Here is a 25,107-nt window from a genome sequence, read left to right as displayed (position 1 = left end):
TGTCCCCACTGTCAGAATACAATAGCTCAGCGGGGAGGATTTCCCAATCCACATCAAGTATGTGGCTGAGGGAATCAAGTCAGTTTTTTCCCTCAACTCACTGGTTAAAACTTAGTTTAAAAAAAAAACTGACTAATCTATGGGCTGCCTAACAGTGCTAAAACAAAAGTTTATGCTGTGAATTCCTTTAACTGCCTTAGGCAGGCCATACACGGTTCGAATATCGTTCCGTTCAGCAGGAACCATCCAAGTTTCGAACTATTAATAGACAAGCTGAATGTACCAAGTTGATAGATTGATCAATTTAGGTACAACCAGCCTGTCGGATTCTCTTGACATTATCACTCCTGTCAATTCCTGTCTGTGTTGATGGGGGGATTGTGCAAATTTTTTCCCTGCAACCCATGGTTACAGGAAATAAATTTGCACCATATATGGCTTGCCTTAAAGCAGAGGTTGGGCCAAAAGTGAACCTCCGCTTTTCGGAACCCTCCCCCCCCTCCGTTGTCACATTTGGCACCTTTCAGGGGGGAGGGAGTGTAGATACCTGTATAATACAGGTATTTGCACCACTTCCGGGTATAGATTCCCGCGGGAGTCCTGCCCCTTCACACCACCCCCCTGTTGTATTCTGGGAAACACATGGCTCCCAGAACACAGCAGGGACCAGTGAGGACGGCGCAGCGCAGTAGGGAACCGGGCAGTGAAGCCGCAGTGCTTCACTTCCTGATTCCCTCACAGAGGATGGCGGTGGGGGAAGCCGAGAGCCGAGCGGTTACTCGCCCTCAGCTGCCGATGTCGCGGGCGACCTGGACAGTTAAGTGTCCATTTTTAAAAGTCACCCGCTGCAGTATTTTTAGCTGCTGGCTTTTAAAAAAGAAAAAATCAGGTGAACTGGAGTTCCACCCAAAAATGGAACTTCCAATTTTTGGAATCAACCCCCCCCCCCCTCCGGTGTCGCATTTGCCACCTTTCAGGGGGGAGGAGGGAGCAGATACCTGTGTAATACAGGTATTTGCTTCCACTTCCGGGCATATTTCACTGTGGTGATCGCGTGACCTACGCTACATCCGGCGCCTACTTCGTCGTCCTCCCTGCTGTCTTCTGGGAGACACACAGGTCCCAAAAGACAGCAAGGACCAGTAGGAATGTGCAGTGTGAGTCGCACATGCGCGGTAGGGAACCAGGAAGTGAAGCGGCAAGGCTTCACTTCCTGATTCCCTTACCGAAGATGGTGGTGGCAGCACCCGAGAGCCAAGGGAGAGATTGGCTTTGGGTGCCGACATTGTGGGTGCCCAGGACAGGTAAGTGTCCTAATATAAGTTAGCGGCGGAACTCGGCTTTAACAATAAGGTTAAACCTTACTTGCTTATCTTGTCAAACTTATTTTTCTTGGTCTGTTAAGAATACCAAGGAATGTGTTTGATAAATGCAAAAAGACTTGTTGATCTATTCTAGACAGAAGTGGTGCACTCAAGGCTTACTTCCATGACTCAATGTTCTCAGCTAGTGAATACTCCTAGTACTGTCCACCTGATGATGTGGCTTCCCCTTTAGGCTGGGTTCACACTGATACGACACGACAGTCATACGACTTTCATCCTACTTTGCTCTGCCACATCAGTCCTACATTGGTCCTACATCCATCCGACTTTCATGAACAGGATACTACTTTTATCCGACTTTGTGATAGTCTGACTTGTTCTTTGACCAATCAAAACAATCCCAGAGTAAGATAAATTCCTTTTACTACTGCTGTAATCACATGTCGGATGTCAAAAGTCGGATGGTAAAGACAAGGCTCCTACTTTGATCCAACTTCAATAATATTCAATGGACTGAAGTAGGATCAAAGTCGGACCAAAGTAGTACAGGGTGCATATCCAAAGTCGGACTGACATGTGTCGGACCAGTTAAGATGACTCCCATAGGGAAACATTGATTTTCACACATCATGCAACATGAGCTCCCAATGTCGGAGCATTTGTTAGGCAAGTGTGAACCCGGCCTAAACCTCAATGAGCCTTCGTATTTTATTTATGGCTTTCATACATGGGTATAGTCTACCGTGATCACATTTTCCCAATGTAAAGAGGCTCCCTATGCAAGGCTTCTTGTAAAAATGGGTAATTATAACATCACATAATCTGTATTAAATATAGCTCAATCTTGTTAAATGATTTATATGCAATAATAAATAAAGGATAATAAAGGATAACAAACTTCTGCAGAAAAGAGACATCTTTTGTGAACAGATAGTGTTTCTATAGTTCTTTTCTCAAAGAGAAGCAGTAATATTTCTCTGAATGGATGGCTGTAAATGGCATTTAGCATGTCTTCTTAGGAGAGGACATACTGCAGTGTCTTGTGGTAAATGTGTGCCAAACTGATAAGGATAGTTCCATTCAACACATGAGGAATAGATGTCAGATATTGTGTGGAGTAGAATATGAAGACTTATCTCTTGTCATTTTGTAAGCCAGCAGGTTGAAACTCATTACAATCTTACATTTTCACGATCAGTTCTTCTCAGTATACATCCATCAAATGACAACACCTTTGGACAACCCATTGCCAAGATTGCTAATATACGAGTCACTAGTGAACTAGTGATTGAATTCAGTCATTAATATAACCAGTTACCAGTGCTAAAAGTTTTGGTTTACAGACAAAATAAAATCCCCTTGGGTAACTGTGGCCACTTTTACCTTGTATGACTTTATGGATATAAGGTCATATGATATGAGCTGTATAAAAGCAATGCATCTTTTTAATTCAATTATTGCCATTAGTGAATTGCACTTTAGAAATATTAGAATGGTTTTCAAGTACATATTAGTGTTTTTGTGTAACTCTTCCTTTGACTAAGAAACACTTTGAACCCCTTACCTTACCTGGTGCAGTTTGCTGAGGTGCGGTTGAGGGGAGGGGGTAGAAAGGAGAGGGAAGCAACTTGCTTTCTCACACGATACAAGTACTGCAAGTTCCATATAAACCCTCTTGCATTTTAAAACCTCCTCTTTAGGCATGAGGAAATGACAAAACATTTCAGTCAACTACTTTGCATTAAAAGGGATGGTGGGGGACACACATGCTCATGAAAACTACATCATTTCCAATTTAGAACCAAGAGAAACTTGCTTCCTAGGCCTCCAGCACCAAAAATGTTCACTACACACAAACCAAGATGGCAACAAAGACATCCAAAGCCCCTCTCTCTTAAAGTCTATTTTTATTGATGGTGCTTGTCAATAATGAATAGTAACAATTATATGTAAATACTGTATATTCAGTGCTGCGTAAACTCCCTAAACTCAATATAGCACATGGAAAAAGCTGCTCCCACCCTTGTTCACCAACTCGAACACAAGCTTTCCCAAAACCTGCCACATATATATAACAAGTTAAGAAAATATCTGAAGGAATATACCGTATTTTTGATGTCCTTCATACAAGCTTATATAAAAAAACGAATTAAAAAAATTACAGTATTTATCGCGGTATAACGCGCTCCCGCGTATACCGCGCACCACTAAAGTTTCCCCCGAATCCTGTGGAAAAAAAGTTTTCTTTGTACTTACAGTTTTGGTGTCTTGCGCGGCGTCCATCGGCGGCCTCGTCGGGTCCGGCGTCCGTCTGCGGCTTCGGGTGTCCTCTTCGTCGGGTCCGGCGTCCTTCTGCGGCTTCGGGTTTCCTCTTCATCGGGTCCGGCGTCCGTCTGCGGCTTCGGGTGTCCTCTTCGTCGGGTCCGGCGTCCTTCTGCGGCATCCTCACGTCCTCCCCGCTCGTTTCCCACGCCGAGTTTGAATACTGCGCCGACATATACAGAGCGCAGTACACTCGTGTATTGTCAGCAATGCTTGGCAACACTTGCGCTGACGTCCTGTACATCCAGGACGTGAGCGCGAAAGGAGCCGAGACTGCCCGAGTGTACTGCGCTCGGTATATGTCGGTGCAGTATTCAAAACTCGGCGCGGGAAAGCGGGTATCGGCGTATACCGCGCACCCACGATTTTGCCCTGATTTTCATGGCAAAAAAGTGCGCGGTATACGCCGATAAATACGGTACAAATAAAATCAATGTGATAAATTCCTGTGTTCAGATTACAATTGTTCAATGCAGCAAATTTCAAGTGACATTTACAGAAAGAATTCACATGTGAACTAAATTTGTAATTTACAATCCTGTGTACAGAATAAACTTTCCCCATATTCATAAATGGTGAAAAATCAAAAGTAATACAAATCTTTCAAGTGAACTCTTTCCACCTCCATTGTGTATCCAGTGTACTACCATGAATTATAGATAAGCCCTCACCTTCTTGGGAGGACCACACAGCATATACAAGGTCCTAAACAGTTTTGCATTAACCAGTGCTTTAGGCGCTTTTCTACAGCAGCTATATTTACTTCCTCTCCTCTTCCCCACCAGCAAGGTTGGATGGTCATAGTATAAAATGCTAAATATTTTATTAGAGAGAAAAAGGATCCATGTACATTGAAATGCTTAGTATAGCTCCTATCACTCTCAGGAAGCTCTCGTAAATGCACAGAAAGTTCCACCCAGAGTGGTGACATCATGGCCCTCCCCACCTGCTGCCTTGCGTCCAATAGGGACTTCTGCAAAGTGTGACAGACCATCCAGCACCCAGCTCGGGTGCTTCTGTCAAGATACAGCTTCCTTCAGTCTGGACCCAGGAACTATGCATTATAGCTGAGCACTAGGGATGAGCCGAACACCCCCCCCCCCCGTTTGGACCGACCGTTCGCGCGAACATTTAGAACCCCATTGACGTCTATGGGACTCGGAACATTCGAATTCAAAAGTGCTCATTTTAAAGCCTAATATGCAAGTTATTGTCGTAAAACGTCTTTGAGAACCCGGGTCTTGCCCCAGGGAACATGTATCAATGTAAAAAAAGTTTTAAAAACGGTCGTTTTTTTTTGGAACAGTGATTTTAATGATGCTTAAAGAGTAAAAAAAAAGGAAAAATTCCTTTAAATATCGTACCTGCTGGGTGTCTATAGTATGCCTGTCAAGTGGCACGTGTTTAGAACTGTCCCTGCATAAAATGAGATTACTATAAGAAAAAAGTAATTTAAAACTGCTTGCGGCTTTAATGTAATGTTTGGTCCCTGCAATATGGATGAAAATCATTGAGAAAAATAGCACAGACACAGACAGTACACACACCACGTAGCTTTAGGTGCACACTGCAGAGGACACGGGCAGTACACCCACCACATAGCTTTAGGTGCACACTGCAGAGGACACGGGCAGTACACACACCACGTAGATTTAGGTGCACACTGCAGAGGACACGGGCAGTACACACACCACGTAGCTTTAGGTGCACACTGCAGAGGACACAGGCAGTACACACCACGTAGCTTTAGGTGCACACTGCAGCGGACACATGCAGTACACCACGTGAGAATACTGCAGCTAGCACAATCACCTGCCTGCCAGTAAATTAGGAAGTGCAGATCTAGCTAAACTATACAGTGTATAAATATATATACAACACCTGGGATGCATATATATCCTCTACACACTGTAACTTTAACTGACTAGCCTGCCTGCCTGCCTGCTCTATCTACCTACTAAAAATTACACTCTCTCTCTCTCTCTCTCTCTGTCTTCTCTCTTTTAACCACCGCAACACACTACACAAGGCCTTCCTGCAAGCGGCCTTTTATAGTGTGGGGCGTGTACTAAACCCCCTGAGCCATAATTGGCCAAAGCCACCCTGGCTTTGGCCAATTATGGCTCTCCGTTTTTTGCAAGATGTGATTGGCCAAGCATGAGGGTCATAGTGCATGCTTGGCCAATCATCAGCCAGCAATGCACTGCGATGCCGCAGTGAATTATGGGCCGTGAAACGCAACTCGAATTTGACGCGAACGGCCCAAAACGTTCGTAATTCGATGAACGACTGAACATACGATGTTCGAGTCGAAGATGAGTTCGATTCGAATACGAAGCTCATCCCTACTGAGCACCGAAGGACTAGACGACACTAGCTTACGTGCAAACTGGAATTTACTACATTGAAAATTTGCACAAAATATATAGCACACAAGATCAGGTAGAGCCTGATCACATTACCCTAACAATGCAAACTGTAAACAGGTATTTAATTAACATAGCTAAGGAACAGCCAAGATAAACATATACAGTACGCTTATTAACAACAAGCCCTGATTAGTCAGGGATTGCCCAGGCAACACAAAGTACATTACACATTATCATAAACATTAACACATAAAAATCCCACTATGGTTCAATAACAAGGTAAAGTGGACACAATGGTAATCACATCTCCAAGAGATGAGCATAAAGACAGGAAAATATAGGTGACTCAATTAACAATGGGAATTCACACCCAGGAGACACACAAAGGGGCAAAGACCCTTAACACATAACACTTTAAACAGGTTATAGCAAGAGGACCCCAGCATCAGGTTGTTTTGAGCTGATTTTATTAACATCTGCTCTGAGTCTCACAGGCTAAAGCAGTCATTGCTGGCTTGAACACAAAGGCCCCAAATCTGTATCCATGTCCTAGGTTCCCAGAGTGTGTGTTTTGGGGCGACATGGACCCAAATCCAAAGCAAGAACACTCCAATGGTCCCCCCAGGCACACACCTCCCAAGAATAGTGCCCCCTCAAAGGCCAGGGCCAATAGTCAGTAGGCAAGAGGCTACCCTGCAGTCCCCATTTTTAAAGCCCCTGTCCTGGTTGGGTCTGTCACACAAAGACCTTGGTGGAAGGTCTTTAATGCTTTAAAAACCCTTATGGGTGTTTGAACGCTAAAGGATGGTATTAGATACTCATAAACTAGTAAGGGGATATCCATTAATGATTTCTTATCGGAGGGACAATGAAGTGCTGAATCCCATGCCTGAAGAGAGGCCTGTATAGAGGGGAATGTAGGGAGAGACAGCGGTTGGGCTGCAGTCTTAGCTAATAAAAGGGAGGGAGATCCCATTATTGACTGCAGCTGTGAAATTAATATTTTCAACCTTTTCTACATTTACACCATTCAGTAAATGTAAAGGCTGAAAATCTAGCAGTGCCCCAGCCCCCCACCCTCCTTTGGTCGGTGGCATCAGCACTCCCTCTGCACTTAACCCTGCAGGCCCCAACAGGCTCCGTCGGGCAGCGGCGGGCTTCAGCGGATGGCGGGTGGGCTCCTGTGTGGCTCCTCCCTTCTTCTCCTAGGCATCCAATAGGATCGCCTGTCCTTTCAACCAATTGAGTGATGGGTATCAGACCCACTTCCCGATTGGCCAGGAGGAGGATCAGTGTTGCAACAGTGAAAAATTATTCGCTGTTGCTACACACCTGGGTGGGCTCCGGACGCAATGCTCTTTCCCCCAAGCCCACCCTATTTTGAAGCCTATCAGAGCCTCTGGCTCTAATCATTGTGTCAAAAAACAAACCCCGTCCACCCACATCATAGGAATTCATGCGCCCAGCCCCCTGAAAGGGGGCGGGTACATGGATAGGGAGGGCAGCGGCAAGGATAGGGGGGAGCCCCCGTGTGCCCACAATGAACAGGCCGCCCCTGAAATCTAGGCTGTCTTTTCTCTTTGTTAAATGTAGGCTTTCACTTAACTGTAAAAGTATTGTTTGGAAGACACCTGCAGCATGTGCATCCCACCAGGCAGTAGACCAGTCAGCAGTTGGTCTTCTGGAACAGGAATAGCATTGAGTAGCTAGCTGTAAAATGGTCTGCACTGCCTCATCCCGTGCATGCTTCTCTCTTAGAAATCTCTGCTCTGGGTTCCTCAGCTCCATCTGCTGGGTCCTTCTGGTCTGCAGACACTACAAACCTGTATCAACAATCCATAATTGGCTGGGCTTCCTCCATATAGGCAACCTGCTCCACTCCCAAGTATCCAGTCATAATGTTAGCTAGCTCATGTTTTTTTGTTCTTTTGCATTGGCCTCGGATGTTGACTGTATTTGTATTGACATTTTTTTAAACCCTTTGGTTTGTTTTACTGATATGATTGCTTCTTACTTTGGTTTTGACATTCTGCTCTAAATATCTCCAGCAACAACCTCTGGGTATCTCCCTCAACTCCTGATTTTTTTTCTCTTGCTCCCAACCCCAGTATTCTGCCTTGGTTTGCCCAACCATCAGTTGCTTCCCAAGAGGTGATCCCAAGGACCATACTTTGGGACCCTGTCTGTGTCACATTACCAAAGACCAAGTATTTTCAGAGCCTGCATCTTGGTAAGAAACTGTTAACATACCATAGATGCCTCTGAGCATTATACACCATACTATGTAGTCTACATGAATCCTAACCCTCTTGAAAATGTCATATTAACTCATAGCCATAGGCGTGCGCACAGGGTGTGCCAGGTGTGCCCAGGCACACCCTAATCACCCTGTTCAACATAGATTCTCCCAACTGCCCTAGCTCCTCCCTCTACCCCCTGCACTGCTGCTGGCTTCCCTCCTCTCCCGCTGGCTGTTGTTGCAGGGATGTTTTAGAATGAATGGGGGAAGGGGCCAGTAAATATATTATTTATTGTCCACTTCCCTTTCTGAATGAAGATAGTGAGAGATCCGTAGGCAGTGTTTGAGCTTTGGGGTGCACACCCTAATGCATTATGCTGCGCAAACCTATGCTCAAAGTCGTGTATGTTCATCAGTCTAGGCCAGTGATGGCGAACCTTGGCACCCCAGATGTTTTGAAACTACATTTCCCATGATGCTCATGCACTCTGCAGTGTAGTTGAGTATCATGGAAAATGTAGTTCCAAAACATCGGGGGTGCCAAGGTTCGCCATTACTGGTCTAGGCATATACTTCTCCCAAAAAGCGTTAAACCAGCACAAAAAGTAATATTCTAATGCATAAGCTTTCCAGTGCATGTACCAAAATAAGCAATTATTTGTCCTAATATCCGACAAATACAGCGATTACATGGTTAGCTCTTTGCTCTTGGATCTGAATATTAGGCGGGATGCCACAGAAGGTCCAATTTAGTTTATGCCAGGTACAGTCCCCACTAAACAGACCACTCCCCCCCCCAATACACACACTCTTTTCATTTCATCCTCAAACCCACCTTGTGTCATTTGTCTTTTCCCACATGTAACCCTAACAGAAAGTGAATTATTTGCCAGCATTGTGCATGAAAAGTGTCTGCCTGCCTGTCTGAATTGGGTGTATTTCCATAATTTCCTTGCATATTATTCTCACTTCCTCTTCTACTATTTATAGCCTTGACTTAATACAAATGATTTAGAATGGACAATGACAAGTCACACACAAAATGGAACACAGCTGGCTGATTTATTGTGTCAGGATAAACCTGGAAAGTAAAAATATGTTAAATGATAATGTATGATTGTCATTTTTGCCAGCTGTCTTGAGTTTTTCAACTTGTCCTTGAGAAAGTCTAAACTTCTAAACAACTTTTTTCCTCAGTGGAATCCTACATACTCAGGCTTTGTTCTTGGATAACTCCTAAGGATAGTACCATACTCTGTATCTATTAGGCCCCATACTCACGAGCAAACATGTCTGCTGAAACTGGCCCGCAGGCCAGTTTCAGCAGACATGTTTGGTCGTGTGTGGGCGCGAGCGGGCCGAATTCCAGCAAACATTTGCCCGCCGGGCCTTTTCCCAGCGGGCAAATATTCCTGGACTTGTTTTAAAACAGCCCGCTGGAATTCAGCCCGCTCGGACATGTACGGTCGTCAGTACAGACCTACCGTACATGTCCAGGCGCCCGCCGTCCCTCGCATGCGTCGAATGACTTCGACGCATGCGTGGAAGCATTTTAAAGGCGGGCCGCTCACGTCGCCGCGTCATTGTCGCGGCGACACCGCGTCATCGACGCGGCGACACCGCGGACACGCCCCGCGTATTGTTTACGCGCGGACTTCTGTACGATGGTGTGTACAACCATCGTACAGAAGCCCTCTGGCAGACATGTATGGTGAAAACGGTCCGACGGACCGCTTTCACCATACATGTTTGTCCGTGTGTACCCGGCCTTAGGGTGGCTTTTCTGATGAAAGATGAGTGAAACTATCAGATCAGACAAGATTTTTTATTTTTTATATTTATAATAATATAATAATAACATTTTAAATGTTTATCATATATACTGGTTTTACACACACACACACACACACACTCCATCGGAATTCCATGCAGACGAACGGAATTTCCGCTGGAATTTTTTTCCGTCAGAAAAAAAGAGAACATGTTCTTTTTCTAAGTCCGTCGGAATTTCCGATGGAAAAAGTCAGATGGGGCATACACACGGTCGGAATATCCAATGAAAAACTTCTGTCTGACTTTTTTCATCGGAAATTCCGACCGTGTGTATGCAGCATTAGAGGTCCTGCAGAAAAATAGGTTTGCCAAGCTTGTAGCATCATACTCAAAAAGACTTAAAGGGGTTGTAAAGGTAAATGTTTTTTCACCTTAATGCAGGGCTCGACAAACCCCAGGCGCCAGGTCGCAATTGCGACTAGAATTAGCGACCTAGCGCCTACCTGGGGGGGTACCCTGTCTCAGTGCGCACCCCCCCACGCGATCGCGTCGGGCCACGCCCGCAGGTAATTGAGGCCGCGGCTTTGCAGCCTTCTGCAGTCATATGCTTCTTTCTGGAATCTGGCGCCCTCCTGTGGTGGCTGTTGCTATGACAAGCCAACCAGCAATGCTAATGGAGCTTCCCTGCCTGTTTTCATTGCAGGTCCATCTCCTTCCCTTAGAACCCCCAAACATTACATATATTTTTTATTCTAACACCCTAGAGAATAAAATGGCGGTCGTTGCAATACTTTCTGTCACACCATATTTGCGCAGCGGTCTTACAAGCGCACTTTTTTGGGAAAAATTTTTTTTTTAATAAAAAAATAAGACAACAGTAAAGTTAGCCCAATTTTTTTTATATTGTAAAAGATGATGTTACGCTGAGTAAATTGATACCCAACATGTCACACTTCAAAATTCCATCCGCTCGTGGAATGGCGACAAACTTTTACCCTTTAAAATCTCCATAGGTGACGTTTAAAAAATTCTACAGGTTCCCTTTTTTTCAGTTACAGAGGAGGTCTAGGGCTAGAATTATTGCTCTCGCACTACCAATCATGGCAATACCTTAGATGTGTGGTTTGAACACCACTTTCATATGCGGGCGTAGCTAACGTATGCATTCGCTTCTGCACGCAAGCTTGGCGGGATGGGGCTCGTTCCTGGCTCCTAACTTTTTTAGCTGGCTCCTAGATTCAGCAAGCAAATTGTCAAGCACTGCCTTAATGCATCCTATGGGCATTAAGGGGAAAAAACATCCGACGGTAACGCCCCCCCCCCCCCCCCCCCGAATCCCCGTTTTACTTACCTGACCCCTCGAAATTCCCGCGCGCATCTACGTGATCCTCTTCGGTTCCCAGCCTGGCTGTTGATTGGCTAGGCTGGACGGATTGATAGCAGCGCAGCCATTGGCTGGCGCTGCTGTCAATCACAGCGGATGATGCTGCGCGCCGGGGGGCAGGGCCGAGTGATACAGTCGGCGGCTGTGCCCGCCGCTGTATCACGGGAGCGCTTTTGCAAAAGCTTTCCACTATGCTCGCTCGCTCGCATGAAGGTGGAAAGCTTTTGCGAGGAGGAGCCGAGACAGGCGCTGAAGGACCCCAGAAGACAGGGTTAGGGGACACTCTGTGCAAAACGAGCTGCACAGTGGAGGGATGTATAACATGTTTGTTATTTAAAAATAAAAAATAAAAAGTTTGCCTTTAGTGTTCCTTTAAGGCTGTAATTGGTGCCAAAGGTGTTTCAACAAAGTATTGAGCAAAGGCTGTGAATACTTATGTACATGGGATGTTTTTATTTTTAATAAATTTGCAAAGATTTCAAACATACTTCTTTCACGTTCATATGGGGTATTGTTTGTAAAATTTTGGATTAGGGCTGTAAAATAACAAAATGTGGAAAAAGTGAAGCGCTGTCAATACTTTCCGGATGCACTGTAGGCACAAGGAAACAAGGGGAAAGAAGAAAAAAAGTATACAAGGGGTAAAGAGAAGCTAAATATAAACATTTGTAATAGTAGGGGTCTAAGGTGCCTTGTGTCCAGCAAGACCAGATGTTAACAGATTTTGTGTCATGCTCTCTATGAGAATACATAATTTTTTTTATATGACAGGGAGATGTTAACCATCTGAACTTTAGCATAGTTATCATAAAGTTTTAATCAGCTGTGATGCCCAGAATTTGTAAATTTGTGTCTAGACGGTGTAGCCTAAAATGTATGTAAAATAATTTCTTTAGAAAATTCTTGTAAGAAAATAGGTTTTCTAGGTATGTACTGTTTATTGCCACTTTAGGCAAGCTCAGACTTTATTCAAATACACACAGTAAAATATAGTAATAACTGACAATTTTTTTTTTGGTATGTTTTAGGTTCTAGTTCTTCACAAGATCCTTCAGCAGCAAGTGTCGCGGCATCCGTGGCTCCTATAACTGTTCCCAATCAACTTACTAATGCTGCTGCTGCTGTCTCTCCTACTGTTTCTCATTCTGGTACCACTGCCGCTCCCGTTGACGCTGCCACTGACGCTCCCGTTGACGCTGCCACTGACGCTCCCGTTGACGCTGCCACTGACGCTGCCACAGCCGCTCCCGCTGACGCTGCCACAGCCGCTGACGCTGCCACTGCCGCACCCGTTGTTGGCACTCTTGCAAAGACAGACTCTTCAGCTACAACCCCCCATGCTACTACCATTGCTGGTCACCAAGCCACATTTACCACACCATCAAATAAAGCATCCACTGGAGCATCATCAAACATTGCATCTGTTCCGGCAAACAGCTCATTGGCGGGTCCCGTACCAGTCACAAAACAAGCAGACACCTCTCTAACAGTGGCAACAACTGGTGAAATTAGTGCTAGCAGAGCAGGCAACTCTGTTACATCACCTAGCTTGACTAAACAACCTGAAAGAACTAGTGCAACAGGTATGCATTGTTTTAATTGTATTTAATTTTATTTTTGAAAACCAATGGCGTTTTTCCTCATTAAGTCCAGATACATTATACAACAAACAAAAAATTTGGTGGGGAAGCATTAGAACTCCTGTTTGGATTTTTCTGCTTGGTTTGATCATAAAGATTTGCCCTAACCTCCTGTCTGGCTGACAATCGATTCACAATACAGGAAGTTAGGAATAATCTGCAACAGGGACCTAGGCAAAAATACAAAATTTGATTGGGGTTCTAACCTGGCTATACTGTAAAATAAAATATTATAAAATTTGATTTTTTTTTTCCTGTGCTGCTGTTGGAGAACCCCCTATCTTGTAAAACATTAGAACAGAAAGTGATAGTAGATCTTTCTAATGTTGCCCTCGATAGCAGTAAAAACATAACAAGCGCTCTAACTCAGGCCTCGTACACACGACCGGATCTGTCCGCTGAAACTGGTCCGCGGACCAGTGTCAGCGGACAGATCCGATCGTGTGTACAGGCTAGCGGACAGATATCCGACGGACAAATGTTTCTTAGCATGCTAAGAAACATGTCTGCTGGAAAGCTGTCCGGCGGACATGTCCGCTGGTTAGTACGCCTAACCAGCGGACAGATATCTCCCGCATGCGTCGAATGGATGACGCATGCGTGGAAGTATTTTACTTCCTGGTTTGGTGACGTGGCGGCGTCAACGTCACCTCCACGTCACCGCGCTGTCTGTCCGCGGGGATTTCGGTTTGATGGTGTGTACAAGCCATCAGACTGAAATCTCCGAGCGGACATGTCCGATGAAAACGGTCCGGCGGACCGTTTTCATCGGACTGTCCGCTCGTCTGTACGGGGCCTTAGAGGTTACCCGCTCTATCCAAAACTAATATACAGTTAGGTTTTCAGTTTTATTCTGAGAAATTATTTTTCAGGAATTTTAATTTCAATCTAATTTCATTAGAAAGAACAGATTTGCTATTTAAATGGACTTCCAGATGTATTAAACAGGTTTCATTACAATATGTACGATTTGTTCTGAACAAAAACCTTATGCACTTTAAACATTAATTTGTTCTTGAAATTTTGTCCTGCTGCTTCAAATTTTATTATCACTATGGTCTAAAACAAAAGTCAATTTGACCAAACTGACCATTAGAAAATTGAATGAACATTCCAAAAACAAACATTTTCAAACAAAATTTTACTGATGTATGGTTAGCTTAACCACTACAAAACTGCCCTATTGTAGCTTTACTGCTACAGGCCGGTCTATGTGCGCAAGATCGCGTATATATATATATATATATATATATATATATATATATATATATACACGTGATCCCACACTTCCAGGTTGCGGGCGCGCTTGTGTGCCACCAGCAGAATGCCTCCGCTGTCATTGTGCACAGCGGGAGCTTGATCAGTGGGTACCACAGACTATGTCCGCCGACTCCCACCGATCAATCTGTACAAAGGCAGATTGTAGCTTGCCGTTCTGTCAGTAGGGAAGGCATGGATCCTGTGTTCCTGCTAAGCAAGAACACAGGATCTATGCCTTCCCTTAGTAATAGCACCTCCCCTACAGTAAGAAAACACCAGCTAGGCACAAAGTTAACTATGTGATCGCCCCTGATGTTAACCCCTTCCCAGCTAGTGTCATTAGTACAGTTACAGTTTATATTATTAGGACTAATCACTGGTTTCCGCAATATTGCAGTCCAGCTATAAGTCGCTGATCCCTACCATTACTAGTTTAAAAAAAAAAAAATCCACAAATATATCCCACAGTTTGTCTCTTTTTGTTTATAGCGCAAAAAATAAAAAACGCAGAGGTGATCAAAAAACATAAAAAAAAATGTAATTGGGTACAGCGTCGCTCAGCTGTGCAATTGTCAATTAAAGTAACGCAGTGCTCTATCGCAAAAAACTACCTGGTCAGGTAGGAGGGTAAATCTACAGGAGCTGAAGTGGTTAAAGCTCCATGTTGTAGTGAACTTGAAATAGTTTGTTTGGGCCAAGCTGGTCCAAACAATCTATTTACTTCATAACAGATGCAGAGGCTGTGAGCATTGTATAAACTGTATGTAGCCCCTGATACATACAGTATACAGCGCCGTCTTCCAGCAGCAGGACGGGAGCTTCCTGACCCACGCCCAGAACAAAACTGTGTCAGACCGAGCGCTGTTCAGCCATTCACAGACAGCTTTGTATTATATGAATAAATGCAAAGCTTCCTCTGATAAGCTTAGGTGGGGGTCGTGACTTCACCTGTCCACCACAGCCAATCAATGAAATCTCTGTATTAATTAATATTAGATTGTAAGCTCTTCTCAGCAGGTCCCTCTTAATCCTCTTGTATTGTAACTGTATTGTCTGCCTTTTATATTGTAAAGAGCTGCGTAAACTGTTGGCGCCATATAAATCCTCTATTATTACAATAATAATAGTAATAATAATAGAAGAAAAAGCTCCCTGTGAATGGCGGAGCACCGCTCAACAACCTGACTCGATTTTGTTACGGCAGGGGGGCGGGAGGTTCTCGTCCCGCTGTTGGAAGACAGCACTGTATACTGTATGTAGCTGAGGCTACATACAGTTTATACAGTGCACACAGCTGATGCATATAATAGTGAAGTAAATAGTTAATTTAAGTAAACTATTAAAGGCCACTGAAACCGCAAAATCACATACCTGTAAGTGATTTTTTACTTCCAGGTCTGGGGCGCGCACGCGTACCACCAGCAACCGCTTCCTCTGTGATTGGACACAGCAGGAGCCAATCAGCAGGTCCCACCGACCGTTCCCAAAGCAGTCAGAATGGCGGTCTGCCTTTGTAAACAAGGCAGATCGCCATTCTGTGACAGGTGAAGACAGAGATCTTGTGTTTCTGCTAAGCACCCGTAGGGACACATTTAACGCTTTGATTGCCCCTGATGTTAACCCCTTTTCTGCCAGTGTCATTAGTACAATGACAGTACATATTTTTTAGCACTGATCACTGTATTAGTGTCTATGGACCCCAAAAAAGTGTTAAGTTTCACTTTGTGTCTGGTTTGTCCAGCGCAATGTCGCAGTCCCGCTATAAGTCGCTGATAGCCGCCATTACTAGTAAAAAAAACAATAAAAATTCCATAAAAACATCCCATAAATTGTAGACGCTTTTTGTGCAAACCAATCAATAAACCCTTTTAGGGATTTTTTTTACCAAAAATATGTAGCAGAATACATATTGGCCTAAATTTATGAAGAAATTAGATTTTTAAAAATATTTTATTGGGTATGTTTTAAAGTAAAAAATATTTTATAATGGCAGCGTCTGGTCGGCAAATGGTTAAAGTTCATGTGGGTGTCAAGGCAGGTGTATATTTGGGCCCGGATTCAGAAAGACTTACGACGGGCGTATCAGTAGATACGCCGTCGTAAGTCCGAATCCGCGCTCGTCACAACTTTAAGCGTATGCTCAAACTGAGATACGCTTAAATGTTGCTAAGATACGACCGGTGTAAGTCTCCTATGCCGTCGTATCTTAACTGCATATTTACGCTGGCCGCTAGGGGCGTGTACGCTGATTTACGCCATTTACGTAAGCCATTTTCAGGCGTATAGTTACCCCTGCTATAGGAGGCGCAGCCAATGTTAAGTATGGACGTCAGAAACCGCGTCTAATTTTTCACGTTTTACATCGTTTGCGTAAGTCACCCGTGAATGGGGCTGGGCGTAATTTACGTTCACGTCGAAACCAATGAGTCTTTGCGGCGTAATTTGGAGCATGCGCACTGGGATACTTTCACGGACGGCGCATGCGCCGTTCGGAAAAAGCGTCATTTACGTGGGGTCACAATAAATTTACATAAAACACGCCCACATCTTCCACATTTGAATTAGGCAGCCTTATGCCGGCCAATTTAAGCTACGCCGCCGCAACTTACGGAGCAAGTGCTTTGTGAATACTGCACTTGCCTGTCAAAGTTGCAGAGGCGTAGCGTAAATAGGATACGTTACGCCCGCACACAAATACGCGCTCCCTACCTGAATCTAGCCCATAGTGTATATTTGTTTAGGAAACATGTATTGAATTCTTGTTTCACTTTCTGTCAACCTGCAGTTTAATTTTTTATTGTTGTCTGTGTCCCCCACTGGGGAGAATAAACCCCGTATTTGTCCTGTTGATCAATATCACTGAAACAGAAAGAGAAGGGAAATCCACAGGGAGGGGGAAATCCACAATTGTAGGGTGGTCACCAGAACAAGAGTTGAGGGTTATGCCTTGTACACACGATTGGTTTTCCCGGCAGTAAACAGTCCGCCAGAAAAACCAAGGGGAAAACTGAGAACCTGCTCGGTAGCTTTTCCCCCTACACACAGCCGGGATTCCCGACAGGAAAACTTCCATGAGAGCTTTGGTCGGGAATCCCAGCCGTATGTATGCTCCACTGCAGTGTTTCCCATAGAAAAACTGCCAGGTTAAAAACCACCGGGAATACCGGCGGAAAAAAAGAAAACATGTTCTCATTTTTCCAGCCGGAGTTCCCGGCGGTTTTTCTGTGGGGGAAAACTGTCATGGAGCATGCACACGGCCAGTTTTCCCAGCCAAAAGCTGTCATGGCAGTTTTCCAGATGGGAAAACTGGTCGTGTGTACAAGGGAGGCATAAGTCTTCCAATGGGTATCTACACTTTTGACATCTGTCTAACAGGGAATTCCCCTTACTTTGGGAAGATTTCCTCTCACTTCCTGATGAGTCTCATGGAGAGTAAATAAACGGAAAACACTGCAACAGGATAGGTGTCAAAAATAACCTTTTAAACCCTTCTCTAACTAAAAGATGTTTTGGCTATACGTGAACTTTAATAATCTTACTTGTTGCATACTCTATAATGCTGGATACCTTACATGTTTCCAGCATCCAGCTTGCACAAAGTTGTCTACACAGAAATTTGCATCCAAAGATATACACCTACATGCATATGCAGGTACTTGTGTATATAAACATAGAGCTGCATACAGCCATTAACTTAAATGGGAGGCTGTATGCATCAACTCTGGGCTCCCTGGTGGGGAAATGTGTTTAAATGTATGCTTTATGTTATAGATACAGTCATGTGAATGGGCTCTTACTGTCATTTCAACATCATAATTGTAAACATGTACTCGTATTAGGACTTTCTACAGAACCTTCCCAGGCAAGCAATGCTACGAAAACCAGCTTGAAATCGACACCTTCAGTTACAGTCGCTGAAACCGCAATGCCAATCCCAATTTCAGGGACTCCCAAAAGCACCATGATACAGACGCCAGGTTCATCATCATCACCACCACCTTCGAAGACGACGTCCCCCACCACAGCAGGAGAGACTAAACTGACTATGACCACTAAGCCCATGACAGCAAAGCCCCCAAGAAGCTCTCCTTCCGTTCCTACAGCAGATGCTGAATTAACAACTCGTGTGAATATCAAGGATATCACGTCACAGAAGACCACTGAGAATAATGAAGTAGAAAAGCCAATGAAAAATATTGAGGTAAACCAAACAAACCATACATATAGTATGTTATATTATATTCTATTAGAGGTAGTTCTGGGAAACCTGGTGGAGCCCCAGTAGATAACCCTCCAAAGACATCTTAGTAGGTTAATTGGCTCAACTGAGTGCATCCAATATGGCTGCCTCACCACCTAAGTACTTTGGGCCAGATCCACAGCCGCCGAGCGCAACTTAACTTTTCAGAGTTAAGTTACACTGCCGCAAATCTCCCAAGTTAGGCGCCGATTCACAAAGCACTTACCTGGAAATTTTCGGCTGTGTAACTTAACTCCGTCCGGCGCAAGGCGTTCCTAATACAAATGGGCGATTCCCATTTAAATTTGGCGCGCTCCCGCGCCGGACGTACTGCGCATGCTCTGTCGGGTAAATTACCCGACGTGCATTGCGCTAACAGACGTCGCTCCGACGTCATTTGCTTAGACGGTAACGTAAATGGCGTCCAGCGCCATTCACGGACGTCTTACGCAAACGACGTAGAGTTTGAATTTTCGACGCGGGACTCAGCCCTATTTTTACACGGCGTAACTCGACGTAAACGACGTAGAATTAGCGCGACGGGCCCGTCGGAACGTTCGTGGATCGCCGTAAGTGTTCATTTGCATATTCTAGGCTGGCCGCAATGGCCTCGCCACCTAGCGGCCAGCCTAGAATTGCATCCTTAAGATCCGACAGTGTAATTCAATTACACATGTCGGATCTTCTGTCTATCTCTTGGAAACTGATTCTGTGGATCAGTTCCAAAGATAGAAACAGGGATACGACGGCGTATCAGTAGATACGCCGTCGTATCTCTTTTGTGGATTACCCCCTTTGAGTCCCCAGGGAAAATAGCAATATAGAAAATAAATTAATTAATAATATTCATCCCTACTCCACTTTTATCTCTCCTTTTAAATTTTCCTCACAAACCCAGTAAGCTCTTCTACATTCTGATTATGTTCATAGATATTTAATGGTAGGTACATACAGATGGTGATATCTAACATGCAGCGTGGCAGTGGGCATCCTAGCATCTGTGTAGGGGACACGTTTCAGCCTCTTGCAATGCCCGATAGAAATTAGACTGAGAGGAGGAGGAGAGCCACTAGAAGTCATTCAGGTATGTTGCATGTGCAACAGTGAACATGCTGACAGGAGGGAAAAGCAGAGGGTGAGCTTATCAGTCTGCTGCTGTTCCTTCGCCATCCAGTAACAGGCTGTATTGCATATCTCCAGTAAAGAATAGTCAACAACCTGCCTCTGCTCTCTAACAGGGCTGTGTAAATCTAAAGACAGGAAATACAAATACTGCAAGAGAGCAACTTCCAATTTTGTATTTTAATTGTGTTTTTAGTAGATTGCCTGAAGTTCATCTGTAGAATAGGAATGGTAATCAGTTTATATAAACAATATGTATTTATTTCAGTATGACAAAGTCTACATGTCAAGATCAGTCACTGTATGCCTAGGCTTATCAGTGAGATTTAAAGTGATTGTAAAGCCCTACTAAAACTGACTGGCCTCAGATGATAAACAGAGATAAAACAAATTCCTCCTACACAAGTTGCACCTGTTTATCTGCCACCTTCGCTTCTCTAAAGCCTCCTCAAGCACACATTTTACATAGCATTTCTGAGCTCTGGAAAGCAGGGAGGCGCAGGATTTATTGTGTCACCTACTGCACAGCATGGAGCAGGGAGCTGAGTGTAATCTGAGACAAGAGTGGAGGAAAAGGACATTCCCCCATCTACATAGTCATATACAGGAAGGGAAACATGCACATCTGAGGCTTAAATTATCTGTTGTGTGCTGGAGGGGGGGGGGGGGGGGCATCTCCTTGGCTTGTCTGGTGTTAGCATAGACTATCAGAAATGAGTGATGCACATAGTAGAGGAATGAGAGAGCAGACACACACTATAAAAGATATGCTTTGTTCATTTTTCACTTTAGAGGTTAACAACCACTTTAATCACCTTTGTGAGCCAATTCAAGCATTTACAACAAGCAAACACAAACTATCAGACTTTGCGTTTCCATAATGCAAATTAATAAAATATGTGCTCTATTTCCCTCCAAGGTGAGATGCACAAATACAACAACAAGCCTGACATCAAATGTGAGGATAAACATGAAAGGCTCAGCATTTTGCGTAAGTACCATAAGGGATATGTTTTTCTTTCTTTTTTTTTGTATCTAAAACTGTAACATTGAAACCAACACTGATTTGTGACGCCTAGGTCAGTGCAAGCAAAAGTAATATTTTACTTTTAGTTGGAGGAAGTTTGTTGGGCTCTGGCTAGTTATATGACCTGCCAAAGGCTCAATGCACACTAGCTAAAAAAACGCTCTTAGCAGCAGCTTTTGAGCATAGTATTATCCTATGTGTCCATACACATTATTTTAGTCTTGAAGTGTTTTTTTAAGCTTTAGCATTAAGGAGCAGAAAAATAAAAAATAAAATGATTTTTTGGAGCGATTTGCTGGCTCCTAAACTCTGCTAGAACATGCCAAATTCCCGCTGCCCAGCGTTTTTTTTTTTTTTTTTTTTTTACAGTGAATAGCTGGATTTTAAAGTGTGTGTTATCCTAGCAATTCATAATTCTGATACGTGCCTGCTGTTCCATGTATTTATATAAAACTGTATCCTGTTATCTTTGTATTGTGTTTGTGCACTGGTCCAAATCATTTGGTGGAGGGGGTATTATGGTGTGGGGTTGTTTTTCAGGGGTTGGGCTTGGCCCCTTCATTCCAGTGAAGGGAACTCTTGAGGCATCAGCATACCAAGACAGTTTGGACAATTTCATGCTCCCAGTTTGGGGACTGCCCCTGGGCTGGATTCCTGACCAGGCCTCGGGCGGCAGTGGGTGCAGGGGCGGCGCCGCGGCAACAGGGGGGTTGAAAAAATCCTGACGTCCCGGGCCGGCCGGTGTCCTGCCGAAAAAGTCCCCTGATGACCTGCCGAAAAAGGTCCCCCAGCGGATAAGGATCCCCCTGTACTGATATTAATAATACAAAATGACATCCAATAAAAATTAATGAATACAAAGTGCTCAGTGATATTAAATTGAAGCATGCATTTGCTATATAAAGTAGCAAAACTAAAACAACACACATAAGTGAAAATAAGAAATTGCATCAGTGTCCATGCAGAAAACAGCAAAAAACAAATGCTGTTTAAAAGATCAAAATATAGAAAAAACAATCAACAATAAAGCCATGTGTGGGGAACTGTATCGACCACTTTTGCAAAATCCAAGTATACCACGTCCACTGCCACGCCTCTGTCCAAGGTTATACTTACCTCTTCATAAAAATAAATCAGGTTTGTCTGACAATTCATGAATCCATGCTGTCTGTTGCTTAAATAGTTTTTTTTCCAGCAAGAACTCATCCATGTGGTCTTTTATTATACGTTACAGTATCTTCCTAACTATAGAAGTTAAACTAACAGGTCTATAGTTGCTTGGTAAAGACTTTGTTCCCTTTTTAAATATAGGCAGCACATTGGCCCTGCGCCAATCCAGTGGTACTATTCCCATCATTGAGTCCCTTAGATACAGTGGCTTTGAAATTACATAGCTCAATTCTTTTAGGATCTGTGGGTGTATGCCATTTGGTCCAGGTGCTTTATCCACCTTTATTCTGTCTAAATATTTCTGGACCATATCACTTTTGAGCCATTGTAGATTTGGGGCTGCGTCACTACCACCCCCATTATGGACATGAGCTCCCCCATGCTCCATTGTATACACAGAGCTCAAGAAAGTATTTAATAAATTAGCTTTCTCTTTGTCCCCAGTCACCTACTCTAGATTATTTTGTAAGGGGCCTACATGCTCAGACCTGACCTTTTTACTATTAATATATTTGAAGAATCTTTTGGGGTTTGTCCTACTATTTTTTGCAATCTGTTGTTCGTTTTGAATTTTTGCATCCTTGATTTCCTTTTTATATATTCCGTTAAATTCTTTGTAACATTTAAACGACACTAGTGTTCCTTCATTTTTATATTTTTTAAAGGCGCCTTTCTTATTGTTTATAGCTTTTTTAACTTTGGCCGTGAGCCACATAGGTTTTATTTTTAGCCTTTTAAACTTATTGCCCATGGGAATATATTTTGCAGTGAGTTCCCAAACAGTCTTTTTGAAGAATTCCCATTTCTGTTCTGTGTTTATCGATGCCAATATTGGGTGGTCTATAACAAACTCCAATGATTAACTTTGAAATACGCACATCTATATGCAGTTTCACCCATAATTCTTCAGACTCATCACACTCTCTATCCACCAGGTCCTCTTTCACGCTTGCTTTGAGGTCACTTCTCACATAGAGACAGACCCCGCCACCTTTCCTTTTTACCCTGTCTTTCCGAAAGAGTGCATAGCCAGGAATAATAATAGCCCAGTCATGTGAGGATTGAAGCCAAGTTTCAGCAATCCCGATTACATCATAGCTCTCCTGATGCAACAGAGCTTCCAACTCACCTATTTTGCTTGGCAGACTTTTGGCATTGGTGAACAAAAACTTTAATATATTATTACATTTTGCTCTGGTGTTTTTCATATCATTTTTAGTAGTACAAATGGCACAATAGTTTCCAATGGCTGTTTGCAACATGGGAACTTTCTTGTCACACGCCATAACCCTCCCCCCATCTATCCCCATTCCATTCTCCATTAATGTCTGACCCCTAACTGACCTGTCTGCCCGATGTAATTCTAGTTCATCCTCCCCCTCAGTCCTAGTTTAAATACTCCTCCAGCCTTCCCATAAACCTCTCCCCCAGCACAGCAGACCCCCTTCCATTCAAGTGCAAACCGTCTTTAGCATATAGGTTTCACCCCAATGAAAAGTCATCTCAGTGCTCTAGAAACCCAAATCCCTCCTCCCTACACCAGGTCTTTAGCCATGCATTCAGCTCTCTAATCTCCCCCTGCCTTTCCTGTGTTGAGCAGGCAATATTTCAGAGAATATCACCTTGGAGGTCCTTCCCCTCAACTTGCAGCCTAGTTCTTTAAATTGATTCTTAAGGAGCCTCCACCTTCCATGTATACTGTCATGGAAGCCCCTCCCAGTAATTTATCCACTCGGTCCACCACATGCGGTCCACCACATGCCGAACCCTGGCATCAGGGAGACAGCAAACCATTCGGTTGAGGCGATCCTGGCGACAAATTATTCTATCAGTCCTTCTGATTATAGAATCCCCTATTACCACCAACTGTCTAGGCCTACCTGCACTCCCCTCACCACCTCTACAAGATGGGCTGCTCTCCCGGCTGTTAGATGTAGCAGTGACATCTAGGGCTGCCACCTCTGTGTTTGCCACCTCCACATCTTCACCCAACTTGGCAAATTTGTTTTGATGCACAAATACAGGACTGGCCTTCCTTTTCTGTGAGCCCCTTCCACTCCCTCTCACTACATTAACCTATCTTCCTATCTGATAATCCTGACTTGCCCCTCCATCCTCCACATGAATCCTACTGACCACCTGCTCAACGAGCAGAGGACCCCTTTCAAGGTTGTCCTTTCTGCCCAGCTTGCTCCTCCAGATCTCAAATGTGAGCTTCCAGAAGGGCAACCCGCTCACATTTGTATGCATCCTGGGGCTGTTGCACCAATTTTGCATACATGTAGCACACAAACCTTCAACCCTGCTAGCACTCATTTCCCAGTTACAATGTAATTACGTGTAGGAAGTTTAAGATGTTACTCACAGTTTAGAAGACTCCTGTCTTAACTCCTGTTTTCAACTCTTGGTTTTTAACTCTCCACTTTAGTTCAAAATTCCACTTAAGCTCAGAAAATCTACATGCAAGACACCATCAGCAGGGAGCCAGCTCCTAGGGGAGTTTGTATAGACACTTATATACTCACCTGTAAACAATTAACCACTCACCTTAATAAACAGGAGGGAAAAAACAAGCTGCTTAAAAAGTGTCAGAAAAAGAAGGAAAAAAAATAAGTATTTTAAAAACTGATAGCAAACGTATCAAATAAAGGAGAAAAAAAAACACTTGCGAGCAGAAGCAATCAAAGGCACAACTCCTGGTTTTTAACTCTCCACTTTAGTTCAAAATTCCACTTAAAGGAGTTGTAAAGGAAAACATTTGTTTCCCTAAATAGCTTCCTTTACCTTAGTGCAGTCCTCCTTCACTTACATCATCCTTCCATTTTGCTTTTAATTGTCCTTATTTCTTCTGAGAAATCGTCACTTCCTGTTCTTCTGCCTGTAACTACAAACAGTAATGCGAGGCTCTCTCCCTGGTGTGGAGAAAGCCTCTTGAGGGGGAGGGGGCGAGCAGGAGTGTCAGAACGCCCACTAACACACAGCTCCTTTCTCAATCTGCAAAGTAGAGAGTGTCCTGACCCTCCTGCTCGCCCCCTCCCCCCTCAAGAGGCTTTCTCCACACCAGGGAGAAAGCATTGCATTACTGTGTGGAGTTACAGACAGAAGAACAGGAAGTGAGGATTTCTCAGAAGAAATAAGGACATTTAAAAGCAAAATCGAAGGATGAGGTAAGTGAAGGAGGACTGCAGTAAGGTAAAGGAATCTAGTTAGGGAAAAAGAAAATTAACTTTACAACA

At 43.9% G+C, this 25,107-nt stretch overlaps 1 protein-coding gene across 1 annotated transcript in view; it reads left to right on the top strand.

Moving 5' to 3' along the window:
- Nucleotides 1-25,107, top strand: part of PODXL (podocalyxin like) — a 115,426-nt gene that overhangs the window by 63,593 nt on the left and 26,726 nt on the right. The window contains exons 2-4 of the mRNA XM_040343303.1: nucleotides 12,441-12,995; nucleotides 18,152-18,513; nucleotides 20,594-20,665. Coding sequence (XP_040199237.1) covers nucleotides 12,441-12,995; nucleotides 18,152-18,513; nucleotides 20,594-20,665 — 989 coding nt within the window. The remainder of the gene's footprint in view (nucleotides 1-12,440; nucleotides 12,996-18,151; nucleotides 18,514-20,593; nucleotides 20,666-25,107) is intronic.

The sequence above is a fragment of the Rana temporaria genome, chromosome 3 (genome assembly GCF_905171775.1).
Source record: "Rana temporaria chromosome 3, aRanTem1.1, whole genome shotgun sequence".
Taxonomy (NCBI): Eukaryota; Metazoa; Chordata; class Amphibia; order Anura; family Ranidae; genus Rana; species Rana temporaria.
The sequence above is the reverse complement of the archived record's forward strand: the minus strand, read 5'-3'. Positions and strand labels throughout refer to the sequence as shown.